The 21,767-nt window shown below is 40.2% G+C and overlaps 1 protein-coding gene across 13 annotated transcripts in view; it reads right to left on the minus strand.

Moving 5' to 3' along the window:
* BIN1 (bridging integrator 1) overlaps window positions 1–21,767 on the minus strand; it is a 142,945-nt gene that overhangs the window by 54,019 nt on the left and 67,159 nt on the right. For all 13 annotated transcript variants that reach the window (XM_060774050.2, XM_060774074.2, XM_060774058.2 and 10 more), the window contains exons 2-4: window positions 8,962–9,042; window positions 1,219–1,273; window positions 182–276 (exon numbers count right to left, since the gene is read on the minus strand). In XM_060774050.2, coding sequence (XP_060630033.2) covers window positions 182–276; window positions 1,219–1,273; window positions 8,962–9,042 — 231 coding nt within the window. The remainder of the gene's footprint in view (window positions 1–181; window positions 277–1,218; window positions 1,274–8,961; window positions 9,043–21,767) is intronic.

The following is a 21,767-nucleotide window of genomic DNA, read 5'->3' on the forward strand; positions in this document are numbered from 1 at the left end:
AAATGATGCAAAAATGTGGCCTGAGCAGGTCCAATCACATGATAATAAATTGTAACTTAGTGTAATGTCTAAATTAGGCTTCTATGTTACAACTTACCCACCACTCATCAATATAACAATTATGACTCCAATGGAACAGAGGCCATAATACATGCTAAATCATGACATAACAGAACCTCACCTCTGCTATTTTATTAGTGTCATCTCTTCCTGGCCACTCTGGCTCATACACTTCTTGCAAACATTCTGTCAGTTTCTTGGAGGCCTCGTGCATAGCTTGAAGGGGGAGAAACAGACTTTAAATTTCACATGACATGGTAGTATCTCACCAATTAAAGATCCCAAAAACAAAGAAACTAAAGAAAATTATACTCATTTATCATGATTTCATTCAAAATATTTGATCAAAAATGCTTTGTGTAAGTTATTTTCTAGGCAGGAGAAGGTGAGGTTAATATAAGGACACTAGAGAAACTATAAGCTTCTCTATCATTATGTACAAACAAGAACAATAACACATCATTTTTGTCAAAAAAAACCCCATACAATCTATTTTCAAGAAATGACAAATTTGAAGTTCTATACATGTTTTTGTAGTAGCTGTATACTTTTCAATGCATACTGCCTTTTTTTTAAGCACACTAAATGTTAATCTACACTGCACAATTACAGCCAGCAAGCCACATTTGTGCTTGTAACTTTTGTGGACTTGATTAATATATTCTCTTTCTAGGTCTTCCAGTGTGGTGATATGGTCAACATTTGGGGGAAATTGATCATAGAGATGCAACTGATTGCTCACTGCCTACCTCCCCCCACACAGCAAGAAAAGCTACTTTCCCAGGCCTCTTCTCTTCAATGTATCTTGGCCACCAGAGAAAGAAGCAAAGGGGACAAGAAATCAGAGAGTGAGTGAGTAAATGGAGAAAAAGGTAGGAGGTGAGCAGGTGGAGAAAAGGGCAGGAGGCGAGGGAATCCCCTTGGGACCATGATGGGTACCCCCACCCCATGGGGACTGTAGTGGTAATATCCCACTCTCCCACCTCACCTGGAGATATTCTCATTTTTTCTACTGTTCTGGAAAGCCGAGGAGCTTTCAAAATTTAATACAGCTATGGCAGATATTGAGTTAGACAGAAATAAACCCCCAGCTGTCTATGTCATTCACTTCATAGCAGACGATTGTAGAAACTTTACAACAATTATTCAGAGGGTTACCTTTTACTGAAGCCAGATATGTCCTGAGATCCTTCTGCAGCCTGGATCCTTCTGTCTGAAAAAAAAAACAGTAAGCATGACAAGTAAGTTGACAGTAACAATAATCAATGGGTTGGCTATATAATTCAAAATACTAGTATGCATCTTTTATTGCCCTAAGCAGATTGTGACCAACATAGTTTCTCTGAACTGAACTGGTACAGTCTCTTAAACCAGTTTCAGAGACATTCTGTATATGCTTCCAAACTCAGGCCTAAAAGAGGTGGCTTTTCCAATAAACAATATCCCATATTGAGTCTATATTATCCCCATTTAGTAAGCATCACTTTGAATCTCCGGTGGTGCAGTGGGTTAAATTGCTGAGCTGCTGAACTTGTTTACCAAAAAGTCACAGATTCGAATCTGGGGAGCAGCATGAGCTACCACTGTTAGCCCCAGCTTCTGCCAACCTAGCAGTTCAAAAACATGCAAATATGAGTAGATCAATAGGTACTGCTCCGGCAGGAAAGTAATGGTGCTCCATGCAGTCACGCCGGCTACATAACCTTGGAAGTGTCTACAGACAATGCCAGCTCTTCGGCTTAGAAATGGAAATGAGCTCCAACCCTCAGAGTTGGATATGACTAAACTTAATGTCAGGGGTAAACCTTTACCTTAACCTACTTTGTATCCGAAGGCTTTTGCTTTTCTATACCACCAATTTAGCTATTTAAAGGACTTTCAAAGCAGCTTACACCCATACCAAAATCAAAATACAAATTCAGTAAACAGAGCTATTCCTATATCCCTGTTTACCAAGAATCCTAGATCTCATCCTGTAGGTGTAGGTCAAGTGGGATGCAGCAGTATTCCCAGGTCATGCCAACAGATGGATGCATGAATGTGCTTGGCAAAGCAGGAAGGCTTCATCTAAAAGTCCTCAGAGATGCGACCAACCAGATTCTTCAGACAAAAGTTTCCATAACCTGCGTGTTACTATTATCCAGACACACCTCACAAGAGCAATAGAATGCAGAACTCAGGCTTTTGGAAATCCACAATCTCCTTTCTTATTTTCGAAAAAGCAGCACACAAAGCTGAAATAAATGCTCTCAAAAATTCGGAATCTGAGAATCAGATTTAAAAGAAGTAGTTTAGGACATCAAATATGAAGGGAATATTTGCCAAATATCTAACTAATCAGAGATCATTTTGCATTAATGTTTTTAGAAATTATCCAGGCCCGTAGCCAGGATTTTGTTTCGGGGGGGGGGGGTGTGCATTTTTTTCAGGGGGGGTGGGGGGGCTGAGTCTGAGTGAAAGAGGGTCTACCCTAGCAAACCTTTTGTATCATTACCCCAATACCCCCATGCATATGGGATATATTGAGTATGGTGATCAGATCATGATATGAATAAACATAAAAGTTTAAATAATGCACCAGTAAGGCCTTTTCGCGAATCACCATAAGAATTTCGGGGGGGGGGGGGGGGGGGGGGGGCTGAAGCTACATGCTTGATTCTGACAAATAATTAGAGGGACTGGTCATTTTTTTAGCAGTAAAGAAGACCACAACTGTGATGCTGAGCATGTCCACTTCTTTCAGCATTTCACTAGACGACTCACCCTACCAAACACATCACCCTTGATTGTCACGTCACTTGATTACTAGCTAAAATAAGTCAACTATGAACTGGTATAATCTTAATTTCACCACTGCCACCTTTTCTTTGACTGCTACCAGGCATGTAGCCAGAGGGGGGGGGGCTTGAGGGGCTTCAGCCCCCCCCCCCGAAATTCTCATGGTGGTTCGCGAGAAGGCCTTACTGGTGCATTATTTCAACTGTTATGTTTATTCATATCATGATCTGATCACCATACTCAATATATCCCATATGCATGGGGGTATTGGGGTAATGATACAAAAGGTTTGCTAGGGTAGACCCTCTTTCACTCAGACTCACCCCCCCCCCGAAACTCAGGGCCCCCTGAAAAAAATTACCCCCCCCCCCCTGAAACGAAATCCTGGCTACGGGCCTGACTGCTACTCTCTGGTGTGGGATGGTGAAAGAAAAGCTTCCAGTTCACAATTGGAATGCCCAATTTCTTTTGAAAGAGATCCTCCTCCTCCTCTTAAAGTATTTGAGGCTCATATTTTGCCAAATTTTCTACTACTGTTCAGCTAAAGTGCAATATCTCTCCTGTTGGTTTTATCTTTAAAACGTACATCTTCACAGAAATATAAAGGAATCTGTAGCACCTTTGAGACTGAGGTCAGCGCTTTAGTCTGAAACAGACCAACACAGTTATGTCTTTGAATACCTCCAAAGAGAATACAAAAGGAAAGAGAAGGTCACATGCCGGTTGCCCTTTTGCAGCTATAATTAACAAAGGTTGGATAGGATTTTTGGCTGCCTGACAAACAGCTGTAGATCAGCAAAAAGGAGGATGCAGGAAAAGGAAAGGGGGTTATGTCTGACAGAACACTAATATGTGATACTGTATTTCCATCTTCCTTTCACTCTCACTAAAAGAAAGGAAACTCACAGAACATCTGCCTCAAAAGGTACCAAGCTTTGAATAGATGTTTCCTCTCATGAGCTTCCTTCTGTCCTGAAAACATTAATCCTAAATGTGTCTGCTGCAGTTTCTTTCTTATCCTGTGCTAATCATCAAAACTAAACAGTAGCCATACTATTGCTGCCATATGCCAAGATTCTCACAGAATTCAGCATAGGCAATAAAACCAATAAGTACATTTCCTTCTCACACCAACTCATTGCTAACAATTGCCCCCTTACCACTTCAAACTGAACAAAGAGTCAAACTAGAAGGCATCGTGCACCACAATGGTCAATATTTTTGGCTTCAGTGTTCAAATTCACCCTTTACTGCAAAGTTGCTGGAAGAGTTCAAACCTGACATTTTGCTGCCTTTATTCTGCACACTGTAGAGGTCTAAATCCTAGCAATGTTAGCTCAACAATCTTTGAACAGCATGGAATTGTCTTAGGCACACAGAGTGAAGGCAAGAAGTAAAATTGCTACTATCATTAAATCATTATCCAGGCATCACCCATCATGGACTGGCACATAAGAAATATATCTTCTCAGTACTTTGCCAGTGTTCCAACCCAGAATTTAAATACACACACAAAAGAAGAGGATGAACACACAAAAGAAGAGGATTTACTCCAACACAACAGAGCTCGGTTTATTCCTGAAAAGAGGACTGCTGGTATTATGAGTCCAAGGATGCATTCTCATACTTCACATGGATACAGGAAACTATGGATAATGATGGTCCATTAAAATGAAGGATTTCTAGCACAAGAGTATTATAAAGTCTCATCGGAAGACCTAGAAAATTGCTAGAAGGCATATTTTGTCAGATACAAATATCTGATATCAGATACAAAGACTGCAGATATTGATCTGGCAGATACAGGGGAACCTCATGAACCCTGTGCACCCAAGATGCAATGAGGGCCTCAGATTAAGAGCCAGAGGATACAAGAGGAATTGTTTTCCTATGGGGATCATATGAATTGTTCTGATCAACTGCTAACCAGCCTCTCTGTCTACCATAAGACACCAGCATCCATGATTTTGTTCTTTCTTACCCCTCTAACTATAGCACACACCAACTACTGCAGGAGACTTTGTGCTCTACCACAGCCCCATGGGTATGTCAAAAAACATTTTAGGAAATTATTTTTAGCATCAACACTTTCTCCCAATAGCAACTCCCACAAGAGGAAATTTCTGCACACACAGCACACCTTTTATCTACCAACAGATCAAAGTATACTTCCCTATACAAGCAGAGCTTTTAAGAAGCTCCAGATGTGAAAACAAGTAGTGAAAGCGCTAGTCACCTCAATAAGCTATGCAAACTGCATCAAGATGCATTCCAGGTAAGTATCCAATTGCAAGTGCATCTCAAATCATCCAAGTTAAATGTTGGTGCCTATTGTGCATTTCAGCAGTTCAGAGTGCTTCACAGGCTTAGTAAAGAAATGTCAACCTATTTTTATGGCATGGGTGCTCTACTGTTCTCAATATACTTCCCAGGGCATTTTGCATTGCTACTAAATAAATAAAATGCATATAAATATCCCAAAGCATTGAAGCATATGGTAGCTGCCATATAAAGAGTCACTCCTTGGGATCATCTAGCCCAGCATTGCCAAGTCTGACTCGTTCTTTGGAGTTTAAGGTAGATTTATTTCTTAGTGATTCCAATATGATTTGTGGCCCAAATACTAACCATGCTTTCCCTTGCTTAACTTCTGACATCAGATAAGAGTAGATATCACGATGGTGTGGTAGCACTAATACTTACATGAGCTATGCCATAAAACTATCCATGTCTTAAAATACAGAAGAAACAACAAGAAAACTGTTTCCCTAAAAGACTAGAAATGCAAGCAAGCTTCTTGGCTGATGGAAGTCTATAATTAGAGAACAATACACAAACAATGCTCTCCCCATTGCAACCACCATCCTTTTATTTGGTGGGAGCAGGGGATCCTACAAAAGCCAAAAATCTTGACATCTGGGCAGGCTGACATGAGTGCAGAAGACCTTTCTTGAGGTATGTACACAACTAAGAAACCAGGGCAATATTATCTTGTTAAGATAGAGCACAAGATGAACATTGAACTGAAAGTGCATGTGGACTGGGGAGCGTGGGCCATAAAATAGAAATTCTTTGGTTCCCATTTTGCCTTTTGCACAAACTAATGAGTGATTCCTGCTAAACCTCATTCTTCAATCATCAATTGTAATGTGGAAATAATTGTTAATAAGACCATGGGTATATCAAATGATGTCAACATGTGCAGAAAAAGCAAACAAGCATTAATCTGCTTTGCTTTAAAAAGCCTCAAGCTCAGTCCCCAGCATTTCTAGTTAAAAGAATTGGCATTCAGGTTATGTGAAACTCATTGGCCTTAGACCTGGAAGAGCTGTGCTTTAAAAGAAAAGTCACTGTTGGAATAGATTATTGATACTGAGGGTCATTCCACACAGCCCTACATCCCAGAATATCAAGACAGAAAATCCCACAATATCTGAGTGTGGACTCAGATAAACCGATTCAAAGCAGATATTATAAGCTTTTCTGCCTTGATATTCTGGGATATAGGGCTGTGTGGAAGGGCCCTAGATGAACCAATGCCTGAAAAAATTGAAATAGGCAGCTTCATATGTCTACAATGGCAGGGAGACATTCTGTCATGTTCCTCACCCCTCATCCTAAGCTAATTTGAAGATAAACTCCAAAAGCAAAAGAGGTCCACACAGGCAAAATCAGAGAGCAGAAGTTAACTCGGCAAGTCAGGGAACAAAAGGAAAATAAACATGGTAATCTGTAAAATTATCCTGAATTTTTGGCAATGTAAGTTTGTTAACTCTATATTTTCTGCCTTATAAGGGTACAAGAAAAATAGAGGTGAAAAAAGAAAAACAACAAAAAGTTACTGTTGGCTAGCAATATCTTCTAAAACAAACCATTTGGAGAATGAAGTAGGGTAACAACAGTGTCTGCCCCCAGTCTGAAGAAGTATACAGCTTTATCTGCAATGTTAGTCTGTCATTGTAGATGCAGCAACTTATTCTGAGAGGCTGATATTTAATACAGAGAGAAGACTCCTCCTCCTTCTGCCTTTCACCAGTTGTGCTGTCCATCAAACTCCAGAGGTGCCTGGGACTATCTGAATGCTAATACTCCTGCCAAATAAAAGCCCTGTTTGCCTTGTGCGTCACGTAGCAAAGTTGGTCTCTAAGGAAAGGCAGGGGCAGATCTCGTGCCATTTGCAAGACACAGCCTAGCAAGTTCTCTGAATGGACATACAAGGTATTTAGAACAAGGTCACCCCTCCCCACTCCCCATTCAAGAATGGCAGTGCTATGGGGTAAGAGAGAGAGAGCTAATTTTATATCCCTTCCACTTTCACAACAGAGCTTATACCAACACTGAGTGTTCAGAAAGGGATTCTGAGCTCAGAGCAAATCATGGCTAGCTGCTAGCCTTCACAGCCAAACAGCAAACAATGGGTCCCTTTTTCAAGGGATGCCCAGAAGTCATGACCATCCTTCCTGCTCTGACTGTACAAGCTCAGCTTCCTTGTGTTTCAAGATTTCCTAACAAGCTGCTAGAAGCTTGGTTTCCCAGGGTGATTTACTTGATATAATGCACGTGGGTTAGACCAATGGACCTATTTCATTACAGTAATTTGGAGAAACCTGGGAAATCAAAGAAAACCTACAGGCCCAATTTCAAAGCAGGAAATATTTTCGTTTTTACATACGCAATATTTCGGTAGAACTACAGCACCTAAAAGCTGTCTTGGAAACCAGTTTCAGAATTATGTATCATTTCTCGCTTCCAAGCCTCAAAGTACATTATACAGGATACTCAGGAGCAAAACAAAGGGTCAAACAAAATGTTAAAAATGGGATTTGGCATTCCATGACTCTATTATGTTAAATGTAAACAGTCACTGGGACTTGGATGAAGACTTCAGGAACAGTGAGAAGGGGGAGTGATTTGTTCATCCTACAATCTGTTCCAATAGAAATCACCTTATCTTTGCAAAAATAGCTATATAACTCAGGAAGTGTGCTATTTTTTCTTTTCATTTTGTTTATGTACAGCTGGAGTGGGCAACTGTGGCAAATCTGGGGAGGCATTTTGATGACCTGAGATCTCCAAATGCCACATGGACAACCAGAAACTAAAACAAGAAAACCTCCATGGTTTTCAAGGGACAACACTTTACTATGCCATGTATATGATGGACCTTGAGCTTTCACAGATGTTGGTATCCATGGGGAGTCCTGGAACCAAATCCCAGCTAATATTGGGGTCCTATTGTACTTGCTAAATCTCTTGAGATAGGAAGCAAGTAGTGCTATAATATCCAATTTATATGCAGGACTAAAGATGAGTGAGTCATCCAGTAGTGTCTGCTCAGACTAATTTATCATTACTACATCTCCCTTCTGCATATGTCTTCTACAACAACATCCCACTTTTGCTGAAAAAAATGGTTACTGGTTGTATTAATTATTCAAGGAAATACTAACACATAGCAGGACAACATTCACTGATAACAATTTACTGTATAGGATCAGAGTTTGGAAATCAATCTGATAATATTTTAGGAGAGGAGAAGCTTTTTTAGGCCATTCTTTATATTCCTGTCTCTCAACTATAGCTTTTTTAATATGTCAGGAGCAACTTGAAAAATTGCAAGTCGCTTCTGGTGCGATAGAATTGGCTATCTGCAAGGACATTGCCCAAGGGATGCCTGGATGTTTGGTGTTTTATCATCCTTGTGAGAGGCTTCTCTCATGCCCCCCATGGGGTGCTGGAGCTGACAGAGGGAACTCAACCCGCTCTCCCCGGATTCGAACCACTGACCTGTCTGTCAGCAGTCCTACTGGCACAAGGGTTTAACCCCTTGCACCACTGGGGGTTCCTTCAACTACAACTAAAACTGCTCATTTAAAAGAAAAAAAAGTACTCTCCCACTTTCTCAATCACCTCAACATCCACAATAGACTTTGAATCATGTGACATTCCCCCTCAATATTCCCATAAATATAAGTGTAACTTTAAGGGCACAGTTGCATTATGCACATGTCACAATCATAAGGTAAAGTGATCAAACCTAAGTTCCAGGTAAAATTATGTAAGTGCAAATACCAATTTATCTGTAATGGGCTGCTGAAGCATTACAGTTTCAAAGTTGCTTACCAGCTGTTTGTTGAAGTTTTGCACACACTGTTCAAACTGCTCATCTTTTGTTTCATCAGCTTTCCCAAGTTTTTGCAGAACCTAGATGTGCACATAAAAAGAGAAGAGAGAAAAGATTTTAGAACCATAAAATTTAACACTGTTGATCAAAAAAAATGGGATAGTTTGGGGGGGAGAGAGAGAGTAGCCCCAAATTCACTTTCTGGTACTGTAAATTAAGAGCCAGAACCCAGAAAAATTACTTTTTTTGGCTACAACTCTAAAAAAAAAAAAAAAACACCACCCCAGTGGCCCTGCTGGCTAGGAGTGTTCTGGAAGCTCTAGTCCAAAACAGTATACAGGCATCTTGTAGGTTTTTTTCGGGCTATAGGGCCATAAAACCTAAAACCTAAAAAAACCTACAAGAACCTAGTGATTCCAGCCATGAAAGCCTTCAACAATACAGTATACAGGCAGTCCCTGAAGCCCTTTCTATTCTGCCATATAATCCAGATTATATGAGTGTACACCACCACGTCATCCAATTCGAAGCAGATAATTTGGATGTTTTTATGGCGATGCAGAAGGGGCCTGAGGTACAAACAACTGACTTACAAACAACTCATAGTTAAGAATGGGGATGAGACAACAGAAAATGAGAGAAATCTACCCATAGGAAGGAAATCTACTCCTTATCAGGGGTTATGGGGAGGCAGGGGGAGGTCTCCATTGAGGCTTTGCTACCATTACCAATCCTGGTTTCCACAAAAGGCAGATTTTTCAAAATCTGATTATCACATAGACAGAAAGTGAGATGAAATCTTCTGAACAGCGGCACAGACAAACAAACAATCACCATGTGGTGTTAACTCTTCCCTATGCTATCCAAACCTAAAATACATATATTTTTGCCTGGAGTTACAGTTAAAATGTATATGTTCTGACTTACAAACAAATTCAACTTAAGAACAAATCGAATGAAGCTAACTTGAGGACTACCTGTATAGCAGAATGAAAAAAGAATACAATTCAGCATATAAGGCAGTTTGTCATGGCTGTGGTGAACAACTATGGTGGAGTGATGACTAATTTTCATCATGCATCACCACTCCCAGCATGCCACACTATTGCATTTCAAAACACTGCATTACCCCACTGCCATTTTGACAAATTTGTTGTTTGCTGATGAGGGAAGTGTCAGAAAAGTGGGGAAAGTAAACCACCAAGATGGAAAGAGTATTTGAAAATATTCAAAACTAATCAAAAACACACTTCCCAAGTCTTGAGAAATCCTGATGAGAAGAATTCTGGACTAACAAAGTATATTCAGCACTAAATTTGCATGTTATTGAGGTATTATTATTATTTTTAATCTCTGTGTTGTGGTGCATGTAGTTTATAATTGTATGTTTTGATGTATGTATTTTATGTTGCTATGTTTTGACTATGTTGGACCCCACCTTGAACTGTGAGGAAAGGCTGGTAACTTATTATTATTGTTGTTGTTGTTGTTATTATTATTATTATTATTATTATTATTATTCTGAAACCAGCATTTTCTGTGCTGGAAATAGCATTCCCTATACACAAATATTTTCTGTGGAGAAAATCTTCAATCCTATGCAACAATACCATGTATGAATTTTGTGCAGAATAAGCAGCAAGCTGCAAGTTTATTTACAACAGGAAGAAAACTATTAAAATTACAATTTAGTGAAGGAATTACATCTCCAGTAAACTGCTGCATTTCCAGCCAGTTTTCTGTATTGCAGGGGGAGCCTTCAATCACCTGTCAGCTTATGGTGACTTCAGGATTTCATAGAGTTTTCTTAGGCAAGGAATACTCCGAGATGATTTTGCTACTTTCTTCTTCTGAAATATAACCAATTGCCTGTCTCCCATCCAAATACTAACGGGAGCTGACCCTGCATAACCTCCAAGATAAGACAAGATCTGATGCCTTTAGACCATTTACATAGAAACTACCCATAACACCATGCAAGTCTCAAACATCTCCAAGAAAATGGGGTATTTTATGAAATAAAGGCTGCCTTCAGTGGAGCTGCCAACTCAACTTGAGATTTCAAGCCAAAATATAAGGCCAGGGTAGGTCCCGATGATGTCACTGAGTGATGTCATAAAGGGAAAACAGACAAGAATTTGGAGATTTGATCAAATTGATTTGGAGTCAGTTAGTTACTGAAACAGTCACAGTAGGTACAAGTGCATACACCCACTTGCTTGCTGGTGTCCTGCCCTGTCATGACTTTTGGCAAGCTAACATTATGCAAAGCACAAAACACGTACAAACACCTTTGTAATTTACCAGCACCTCTTTCACCAATTGAAAAGGGAAAAAGATGTAAAACCAGTCCATTTATTCACATCAAGCAAACTTTCTCCTACTTTGATGCTGAGATTCCTACAGAAACCTACAGAAGCAAAGCAGTACCCTGAGACTTCAGCAAACATCCTAAAACCTTGTAACCCTAGCAACAAATGTGGCATAAATGCCACCTTTAAATTTAGCAAAATTTTCAGAAGTCTGTGGGACACTTGTATTGCCATTATTCAGCTAACAGGGAGATCTAGAATAACCACGGAAAACAGCTAGGCCTCTTTTAACACCAGCAGTCTTTCTTGGCAATGAAATACAGCCATTATTCCAGGCAGAGTAAATTGTAATCAAGGCACTTCATTTATCAGCCATTCCCTTTTGATGCTCTTTGTACAGCGTCAAGTACATTGCTGATTGTAGAGGGTGCCTTGGATGTCATTCTGTTTCCTACACAGCTAAATCTAGATTGTCTGGTTTGAGAAGTTGGAGGACTAAAGCTGCAGGAACACATAGCAGCAATAGGGGTAGTATACCATATTTCATTGCATAATAGTCACACTTTATAATCCCCTTTTTTGACCAAAAGGGAGGGGGTGGAACTATTCTGCTTTTAAAATATCATGCCATTTTTATGTACATAAAAGGCAGCCTTTCAACTGTCTAGCTAGGCTTCCCTCTCCATGTGTCTTGCTGCACTACATAAACAACAGCTTTGCCCATCACCTTTCAGGTTTGGTGTTTTGTTCATTCATCTTCTCCACCCCGCCGCCTTTCTGGAAGAATTGTATCTGAAAGGGGGAGCGGGAACATGCGTAGGTGCATGAGTAAGGTGTCATACCTGTAAGAAAGTGGGCAGGTAGGCAGACAGGAGGAAGTGTTGTTTTTGGAGGGCAGCAAAACACATGAAAACTCAAGCCTAGCTAGACCATTTACAGTGGGAATATCCTATACAAGACAGGATTAAAGGCATGGTTCACAAGTAGTCTATCAGCTGCCTCAGCCCTTCCCTCTCATGTGTTAAGAGTTCTTTCATGCAGAGATAAATCAAGATTCCCATGCAGTTTACAGCACCTTTTTGAATTTAGTCATACATGCATACCCACATGAAAAGCTGATCACCGTAATGCTGCAAAGCACTCAAGTTTCAGAGTATCATTACACACAAGTGTGCAAAACCCATCAGTGAAGGCCAGTATTTAATCACTGAGTGGGTGGCCAGCTAAGCACCATCCTCTGCAGAAATTGGAGCTCTCAAAACTCAACTGGTCTGGAAAGCCAGAAGGCTGTGTTCGTAGGGAATGTGATATGACTTGGCCACCAACTTGTGTTTCCACCACGCCTGTTAAAAGCTAGCCTAACCTTTAAGGATGAGAGCGGAAGTGTTCCTGACCAAGGTCTTATTTAGCTTTATTTCAGCCCTAGGCAAACAAGGCAGCAGCAGCTGAATGATATATAAATTAATATATGGAAGCCATCAACAAATCAGAGAAGTGGAAAGGGACTTGCTTAACTTCCCAATTTTAGGAACTGGCCAACTTCATAACTGGCTTAGCTTCAGCAACACTGTTCCAGCATCAGGCATCCTGAGATCTTGCAGCCATCCTGACTCTCAAATGGTGCTCTAGAAAAATTCAAAGCACCCACTGTCTCTCCTTTTTTACAACTTGGATAGTATGGTATGCGCAACAAAATTAAAGTTTTCCATTGTTTCATCTTAAATTGATCTTATATTCAGTAGCAATACATGAAGCACCAACCGTCATCTCCATTTATCTTCTGCAGACCAATTATAATTTTTATATACCAGTTTCTTGTCCTTCACATCCAGCACTGAAAGGTGTGTGTGAATAAAAACATTAATTCAGTAATTCTAAGGGATAGTTCCATGTTTGGAATCCAGAAGTGCACAATCCACTGTTACACTCTTATGTGCAGTTTTGTTTACAATCATGGGCAGTATACAAGAACTTTAAAGGAGACTTCTTAATTAATTGTGCCCCAAACACAGCATCAAGCACATTTACTGATTCAGAATAAAAAATCACCCTCATTTCATTAAGCAGATCTCTATGGTCACACATCAGTATTTGGATTTTTAAAAAAGTTTTTAAATGCTTCCTAGTAGCACAAAGTTGAGATTGCTGTGTTTGTTATGCACAAACTCGTTGCCTTTTCTTGCAGTCTGTAAACATGATTGACTGCATTTGAATCTTATACATTTATTAGGAAGTGGAGTGTTGCCTGCCTTTATATATTTGTAACAGTGAGTAGCTTGCATTTTGTAACTTAATCATAGCCTTGTGAATATGGTATATTATTATTAAGGTCATGGGAGGGTAATACTGTGGGTGAGTTGAGGATAATGGCTGGTATACTTTTACTATGTTAAAAAGGTTGAGTAAAATTTCAAAATTCAAAAAATGACAGGAATTAATTTCAGAAAGACTATCACTTGTAGTACCTGAATGATAAAAAAAATCTTCAGGATCACCAAAGAGTATGTGGTAGTGGAGAAACGAGTGCAAAGGCAGATTAGAATCAGAATTGATTTCATAGCTTGAGTTATTCTCCCCACCAAGCCACTGCTCTCCTAATAGGTCATGACAAGTAAATCATTCTATTTTATTTTTCATCCTCTCAAGTGCTTGGAGAAAGGGGAGGGAACAGAAAGGTGGTTTATCAGCACTCTGCTCTTTTGTCTTTATTTATTTATTTATTTATTTATGTATTTGGAGTGCTTCTACCCCGCCCTTCTCAACCCCCTAGGGGGGACTGCCCAACAATTCACAAAATACAATATACAATTTACAATTTAACATCAACAGTTATTACTAGTTAAAACAATCAAATCAATACAATAACAGCAATAAAATCATTTTGTGGTCAATGTTCGCCGATTTATAAATCCATAATCTATCCAGCATTGTCATTGTCCTTTCCTACTCTGGTCGTCATTGTCTTTTGTCCATCTTTTGTCTTTGCCCTAGGAAATAGCCAAGAAGAGTTCCTATCATGGCTAGTGACACCTAAACATATATATTCACATCCATGGAAAAGATAAATGTCTCAGAAAGTATAGCCGTTACATTTGAAGGGTGTAACCCATGAGTGTAACTCACTTCTGAACCAGCATTGTATGGTGCTTTAAGTGTTGGGCTAGGCAGGGATGGATTAACCGTTCACATGTTTAGGGCATCATGGGAAGGGGAATACCACAGACATTTTCCATTATAAGATTTCCCATGGTCCGTATGGTGCAAAACTGCAAAGGATGTAACTGAACCAGGTTCCAAAAAATTAGCTCCCACAATAAAAGACTTTGCAAGTAGGACAAAGCTTTCAAATATAAATAAAGTGGATGTATAAAGACATTATTTTACATCTTACTATATGTCTTGTTTCATTTTGAAAAATAAAATTTTATTCTGTAGTTTATTATTGTTTCTACTTTGAAGTAGATCTATATGTAGGCTTCAAAATGACTTAAGTGCTGTGGGCCTCTAACAGACCTGCACATGAAAAGGTTGAGTGAAATAGAAAGTCAGATTGTTGAGTTTCTCCCATCTTTTGTAGATAGGGGCCATAGCTGCTGAAGTCATGACTGTCATACAACTCAAAAATAGAATTCAGCAGGTGCTTCTATCCTTCTCGTAGACATGAGTAAAATAGGAGATATACTCAGGTTGCAAATCTGAAGAATGCTACTGAGCAAATATTTATATTGCTGCATTCTGCTTACTATATTTTAGAAATCAAAGTCGCACTTTTATTTAGCCACCAGGAGCTTCACATCCTTGCTATCTGAGCACCATTACTTCTAGCACATGGAGGGAAATTATTGCTGTCCTCAAACACAAACATACGCTCACTTCTCTCCATCATAACTGTATGTGACCTTCACTAAGGTTGGAAAGGAAGGTAAACTGGGCAGAGACCCAGGATCAATCTGCTGAGTCATTTCTCATTTGTGCCACATATCCCCTGAACAAGCTGAGAAGATTAAGGTCTAGCCACACTTTTTAAAGAGCCTCCAGCTTGCTTATCTTGCCAAAAGAGCAGCTCTACTTGCAGAGTGGGTGCGGAAAATGAAGTCAACAGCTATAAGTGGGTCTCTTAACCACTTACCTCTGGCCCTGTATCAAAGACTCCTTTGAAAGCCACACAGAATCATAGATTAATAGGGTTGGAAGAGACTGTATGGGCCATCCAGTCCGACCTCCTACCATAGAGGATTAGCACAATCAAAGCACCATAACAAATCACATAACTAGATTTAATAATATAGGTACACTGAAGTTAACAAACCTCTTATAGAGAGGCTCCTTTTTACAAGGCCTTCTCCCTCATTCTCTGACTAGCTAGAATATTTTCAGCAGCATTGGCTTTGGGAGGATGGTGAAGGAGGGATGGAGAAAGACAGATTTTCAGTGACAGTTTGCACCAGCGTGTCGGCAGTAAACGATGCAAAAGGTTGACCTGGGATTCTGCTTTAGCTAATTCCACTGCAGCTATGTATCTCTGCCTACAACTAGCAAGGTAAACCATAGCTCCCTCCAGAATCTCTTCCTGAACATACATGAACACCAAAACAAAGAGAAATGGGTGGGGGAGAAAAAATAAGTCTGCCTAATCAGCCATGACACAGTAAAAAGCATAGATCTGCAGGTTTAGGTAAAGGTAAAGGTTTCTCCTGACATTAAGTCTAGTCATGTCCGATTCGGGGGGGGGGGGGGTCATCTTCATTTCTAAGCCAAAAAGCCAGCATTATCCATAGACACCTCCAAAGTCATGTGGCCAGCATGACTGCATGGAGCACCAGTAGCTTCCTGCCAAAGTGGTACCTACTGATCTACTTACATTTGCATGTTTTCAAATTGCTAGGTTGGCAGAAGCTGAGGCTAATAGTGGGAGCTCACCCCGCTCCTCATTTTTGTACCACCAACCTTTCAGTCAGCATGTTCAGCAGCTCAGTGATTTAACCTGCTGCACCACCAGGGGGCCTGCAGCTTTGGCCACCAAAAATGAAAATGATAAGAAAAGAAGAGGCTGATGAAATAATAACTTGTTCTTGAATGTATTCTGAAAGAAGCTTTCAAGTGCCCATGGGAATGTTTAAATGTTTTTCTCTACTTATTCAAAACTTATCTGACTGGTTTGTTTCAAATAAGCCTTAAATAATGAGTACACTGTGAGCAGGGGCGGTTTATGCGTTACGCCAGGTAAGCCTTTGCGGAACAGTTTGTTTTGCCCAGGGGCGCATTTAGTCTTGAGGCCCCTGGGTAGATGCCCCTCCAATTGGGCCTCCGTCGTCCCATACGCAGCCGCCGTGGCGGAGGCAGCGACAGGAGGAGGCATAAAAGCCGCACATGGGGCGAGGGGAAAGGGAAAGGCGCGTGCCTCTAGCCTTCCTCTCTCGCCCTGCACGCACCCTCCTCAGCAGCAGAGAGGCAGGAAAGGCATGCGAGGGAGTAAGAAAGGTGCGCACCTTTCCCTCCTCCCATGCCCCGTGCGACGGTAAAGGCGCGCACGGGGCATGGGAGGAGGGAAAGGCGCTCATCTTTCTCTGCTCCCTCGTGCACCTTTTTTGCCTCTGCCACCGAGGAAGGCGAGCGCAGGGCTGCACATGGGACAAGGGAGAAGGAGAGCAAGGCTGCAGAAAAGCCTGGGCTGGGCCTCCCTCCTCCTCTGTCGCCGCCTCCTCTCTCGCCCTGGGTTGCCAGGCTCTTGCAGCCCGCTGCGCTTGGGGATGGCGCGAGCCGAGGCGACGGGCTCCTTGCATGGCCAGGAACTGCCTGGGAGCCTGGGTCACGTGGATCTCGCCGTCCGCTGCACTTGGGGATGGCGCAAACTGAGAAGCAGGCTCCCTGCAGGGCCCAGGCCTGTGTCAGTGTTTGGGTCGCCTGGCTCTCACACTTGGCATGTAAGTTCTATATGCCAAGTTTAGTTCAATTCAGTGATTGTTGCAGTTTGGAATTATTTTTAATGGTGGAGGAATTATACAGCCCAGCAACACCCAAATGTCAAGGTCTATTTTCCCCAAACCTTCCCAACATTTTTTTCTTGATCATGGGCGTCCTGTATGCCAAGTTTAATTCAGTTTCATGGTTGATGGATTTCAGAATCATGAGAAAATGTTTGTTCATGGATTAGATGACCTTTGGGGTTCCCTTCCAACTGCCTGAGTCTTATAACAACAACAACAATAATAATGCATACTAATGTAATAGTAATTCTATCTTCCTGCCTGGCCTGATTGAGAAATTATTTATATTAATATATTTATTATTAGACCTGATTGGGAAATTATTTATAATTAATATAAGCTATTTATATTATATTATGTATTATGATTAGGCCTCAATTGGAAGCCAGCCAAGGAAGAACTAAGGCTGCTGCTCCCTCGCCTCCATTGAATTCTTGGCTTTGGATTTATTATTATAATTATATATATTATTATTATATTATATTTGTTAATATATTTACCATTTATTTATTTATTTATTTTGACATATTTATATTCCGCCCTTCTCAACCCAACTCAGGGGACTCAAGGCGGAGCACAGCATATATACGGCAAACTTTCAATACCGGGACATGAAATCAAAACATTTGTCTCAATATTAAAATACACTGTGTAAAACTGTCTTGATCAATTATTACTATTTATTCCATTATTATTTTGATCACAAATTATTTATTTATTTATTATAATTTATTATATTTATTATTATATTTATATTCACTAATTATTACTGTTTATTAGGTTATTATTTTCATTATAAATTATTTATATTTATTAGGTTATTATCTATCATATTATAAATTATTAGTAGTTTTATAATTATTGGGTTGCTTTGAGATTTCCGGGCTGCCTGGCCATATCCTAGCAGCATTCTGATGTTTTGCCCACATCAATGGCAGGCATCCACAGAGGTTGGGTGGTCTGTTGGAAACTGCCTCGTACCCATTACATTCTCAGATTTTGAATTATTACTATTATTAATTTTATTATCTTTATTATTATATTTACAATTATTATTTATTATGTTATTATTTTGATCATGAATTATTTATATTTATTAGATAGTTATCTATTATAAATGGCAGGCATCCTCAGAGGTTGGGACGTCTGTTGGAAACTAGGCAAGTGGGGTTTTTATATATATATATATATATATATATATATATCTCCTTGTGGAATTATGTCCAGGGTGAGAAGAAGAGCTCTTGCCTGCTTGAGGCAAGTGTGAATGTTGCCATTGGCCACCTTGATTAGCACTGAATGACCTTGCAGCTGAATATCAAGTTTTTAAAGTTTGTGTTTTCTATATACATTACAAATTTACCCTTGGTTTGCTTCTGATGCAGCAAATAACCTTGCAGCTTCAAAGCCTGGCTGCTTCCTGCCCGGGGGAATGATTTGTTGAGAGGTATTAGCTGGTCTTCATTGACTCTTGTCTGCAAGGCCATTGAATGCTAATGAAGCTGATGGGATTTGGAGTACCTTCAACTAATTCAGCTCAGACTTCCACAGACCACTAAGACATGAATGACAGATCTGAACCAAACTTGGCAAACAGAACCTCCATGACCAGCAGAAAACACTGGAGGGTTTTGGGAGGAATAGGATCCTACAGTAATAGGAGAGGCAGATGAGCTCCCTCTATCAGCTCCAGCTCCTCATGTGGGGACATGAGAGAAGCCTCCCACAAGGATGATAAAAATATCAATTCATCCGGGTGTCCCCTGGGCAACATCCTTGCAGACGGCCAATTCTCTCACACCAGAAGTGACTTGCAGTTTCTCAAGTTGCTCCTGACACGACAAAAAAAAAAGTGTTGCAAGAGACCTCCAAGGGCCATCCAGTTCAACCTCTTTCTGCCATAAGGGAAAAACACAATCCAAGCACTCCTAACAGATGGCCATAGAGACTCTGCTTAATAATAATACTATTATTAATAATAGTAATAGAATAATAGAGTAGGGAGACCTCCAAGGTCCATCCTGTCCAACCTCCTGGCATAAGGGAAAAGCACAATCAAAACACTCCTGATAGAGGGCCATTTAGACTCTTAATAATAATAATAATAATAGCAGTACTCTGGGGTAGTGTGGTGGTATGGAAAATAAAGTAATGAGAAGCAGCCAGGGTTTGACGCTGCAAGGCTTTTCAGTGATAGTCATGCTGACCGAAACACTTAAAAAAAACCTTTTTGAAACAGACTGGGTGGCCATCTCTCTGGGGTGCTTTGTGATTTTCCTGCTTCTTGACAGAATGGGGTTGGTCTGGATGGCCCACCAGGTCTCTCCCAACTCTAGGGCTCTCTGATTCTTTATCCCTTCACCAGTTCCTCCTTTCTTTCCTTGTTCCTTCCCTTTCTTTTCCATTACTTTCCTCTCCCATCCCTCCCATCTGGTTTTGGGGGGAGGGTTGCCTGGGGGCCACTTGGCTCCAGCTGCTGCCAGGGCTTGCCTTGCCAAGACTCCACACTCTCCATCTCTCCTTCCTTCCCTCTTTCCTTTCCTCAATCCCTCTCCTCCCCAAAAGAAAGTGGACCCTGCCTTCCTGCTTGGAAAGGGATTCCATGGCTAGGCTTCTCTTCCCTCACAATGGTTGGTGCATCAGTCTTCTGCTGCGTTGGGGAGGGGCCTTTTGTGCATGCTCTGTAAGGTATTTGCGGGGGGGGGGGGTTTAAAAGTTATTTCCCCTTCATTTTTAAAGATTTTTTTTGTTTGACAGACATAGATTGGATTAGTATGTGTTTTGCTGCCAGATTTGGTGCTAATTCGTCCAGGGGCTTTGGAGTTATGTTAATCCCACAAACGAACATTATATTTTTATTTATATAGATAAGGTTATTCTGTCGTTAGTCGTCACAGTGGACTTACTTGTCATGGTCCAAAATATTTTATTTTCTTTGGAATTGCCATGCATTCCAGAAGAAGTCCTTGCAGAAAAGAAGCCGTTAGTTCCCTAAACACACAATATTTATTTAAGTGTGTGTGTGATGGAATGCATTGCCATTTGCAATTCCAAATAAAATAATATATGTATGTGTGTGTGTCTGTGTGCATGTATGTTTGTATGTATGTGTATGTATATGTATGTATGTATTAAGGGCTGTTCTGTCTTCAATTGTCTCAGCAGAATTGTCGTGATGCAAAGATCTTGTATTTTCTGTGAAACCTTTGTGTAGTACTTGTAGACCAAAATAACAACAAAAACTTAAAATTGTTGCCAAGTTTAATAAAATATTTGCATTTTTTAATTCTATGTAATGTAACTACATGAACATAATGTTGTAAGTAAACTTCTGGTTTGTAAGGTAACACTTTATTCACCTCTACCTTCTACCTTTTATTTTTCAGTGATTGGGGTTTTTTTGGGAGGGGGGCGCCAAAATAATGTTTGCTTACCATTGAAAATTACCTAGGGCCGCCCCTGACTGTGAGATTAAATTAAAAAGTTTGCTAAAACAAACTATTCTAGTGTAGGAACCTATCTTTAGTCTTTCTATGCTTCTTTTTCCTCTGGTATCAAAGTCATGCCCGATAACCCAACTACTTTATTAACTAGAGAATAACCATACAGTACTAGCTAGCATAGTCTGCATGCTTCTATGATCATGTCTGGGATGTGCACAACTCTGGAACATGTTCTAGACTTCTGCATGTTCTATTATACAGTAACATAAACCCCATCATTTCACATATTAAACCCAGAGCAACACCAGGTGGTGATTGTCACTGATGAGGAAGAACACAGAAGATAGGAGAGGTGACAGCCTAAATCTACACTAGAAAAGGCAAAATTTTGCCCCCTCCTCCTCTGCCACCCCCCAATTGAATGGAGTGCCTTGAACTTAGTTTGCATCAACTGAAGTAAAATAAGGAGAAAGAGGAAAAATTGGACAAGGAGAAATTGAGACATTTTAAGTGCATCTGAAATTAATGGCAATTGCATGGCATTAATCTGGACTGTCCCTGTTAAATCAGGAAAATGGGAAAGCATGCAGTGCATTATAGAAGTATTTGTCCCATTTGGACTTTCCGCCCCACCCCACCCCCATTCTTTTGAGCTCAAAGTAGCAATAAGTCAAAATTCATGTCAATCAGAAAGTTGCTGCTAAGCTTATGTTAAACCTAAAAACCAAATAAAACTCTTGATTTTAGTTAACTGGCCATGTATTTCTTTGTAAATTAAAATTCACAAATTACACAATGTTCATATTTCTGTCCTTACGAAAGACTCGCCCTCCAAAATACATGGCTTTTTGTCACCTTGTTCAATTTTTAGAAATGAAAACGCTTCCTAAACCTCAAATAAGAGATATCCAAATAAGAGATAAGGGACACTTGGCAGCCCTAGTTGTGACATAACCTTCAATGAAAATGGATGGAATAAACACTGTTACCATTTGAGGTACACAATATACATACTCAGTGCTGTGAAGGTGCCAAATTTTTTTATTGTAGCACAAAATATAAG

The sequence above is a fragment of the Anolis sagrei genome, chromosome 1 (genome assembly GCF_037176765.1).
Source record: "Anolis sagrei isolate rAnoSag1 chromosome 1, rAnoSag1.mat, whole genome shotgun sequence".
Lineage (NCBI taxonomy): Eukaryota > Metazoa > Chordata > Lepidosauria > Squamata > Dactyloidae > Anolis > Anolis sagrei.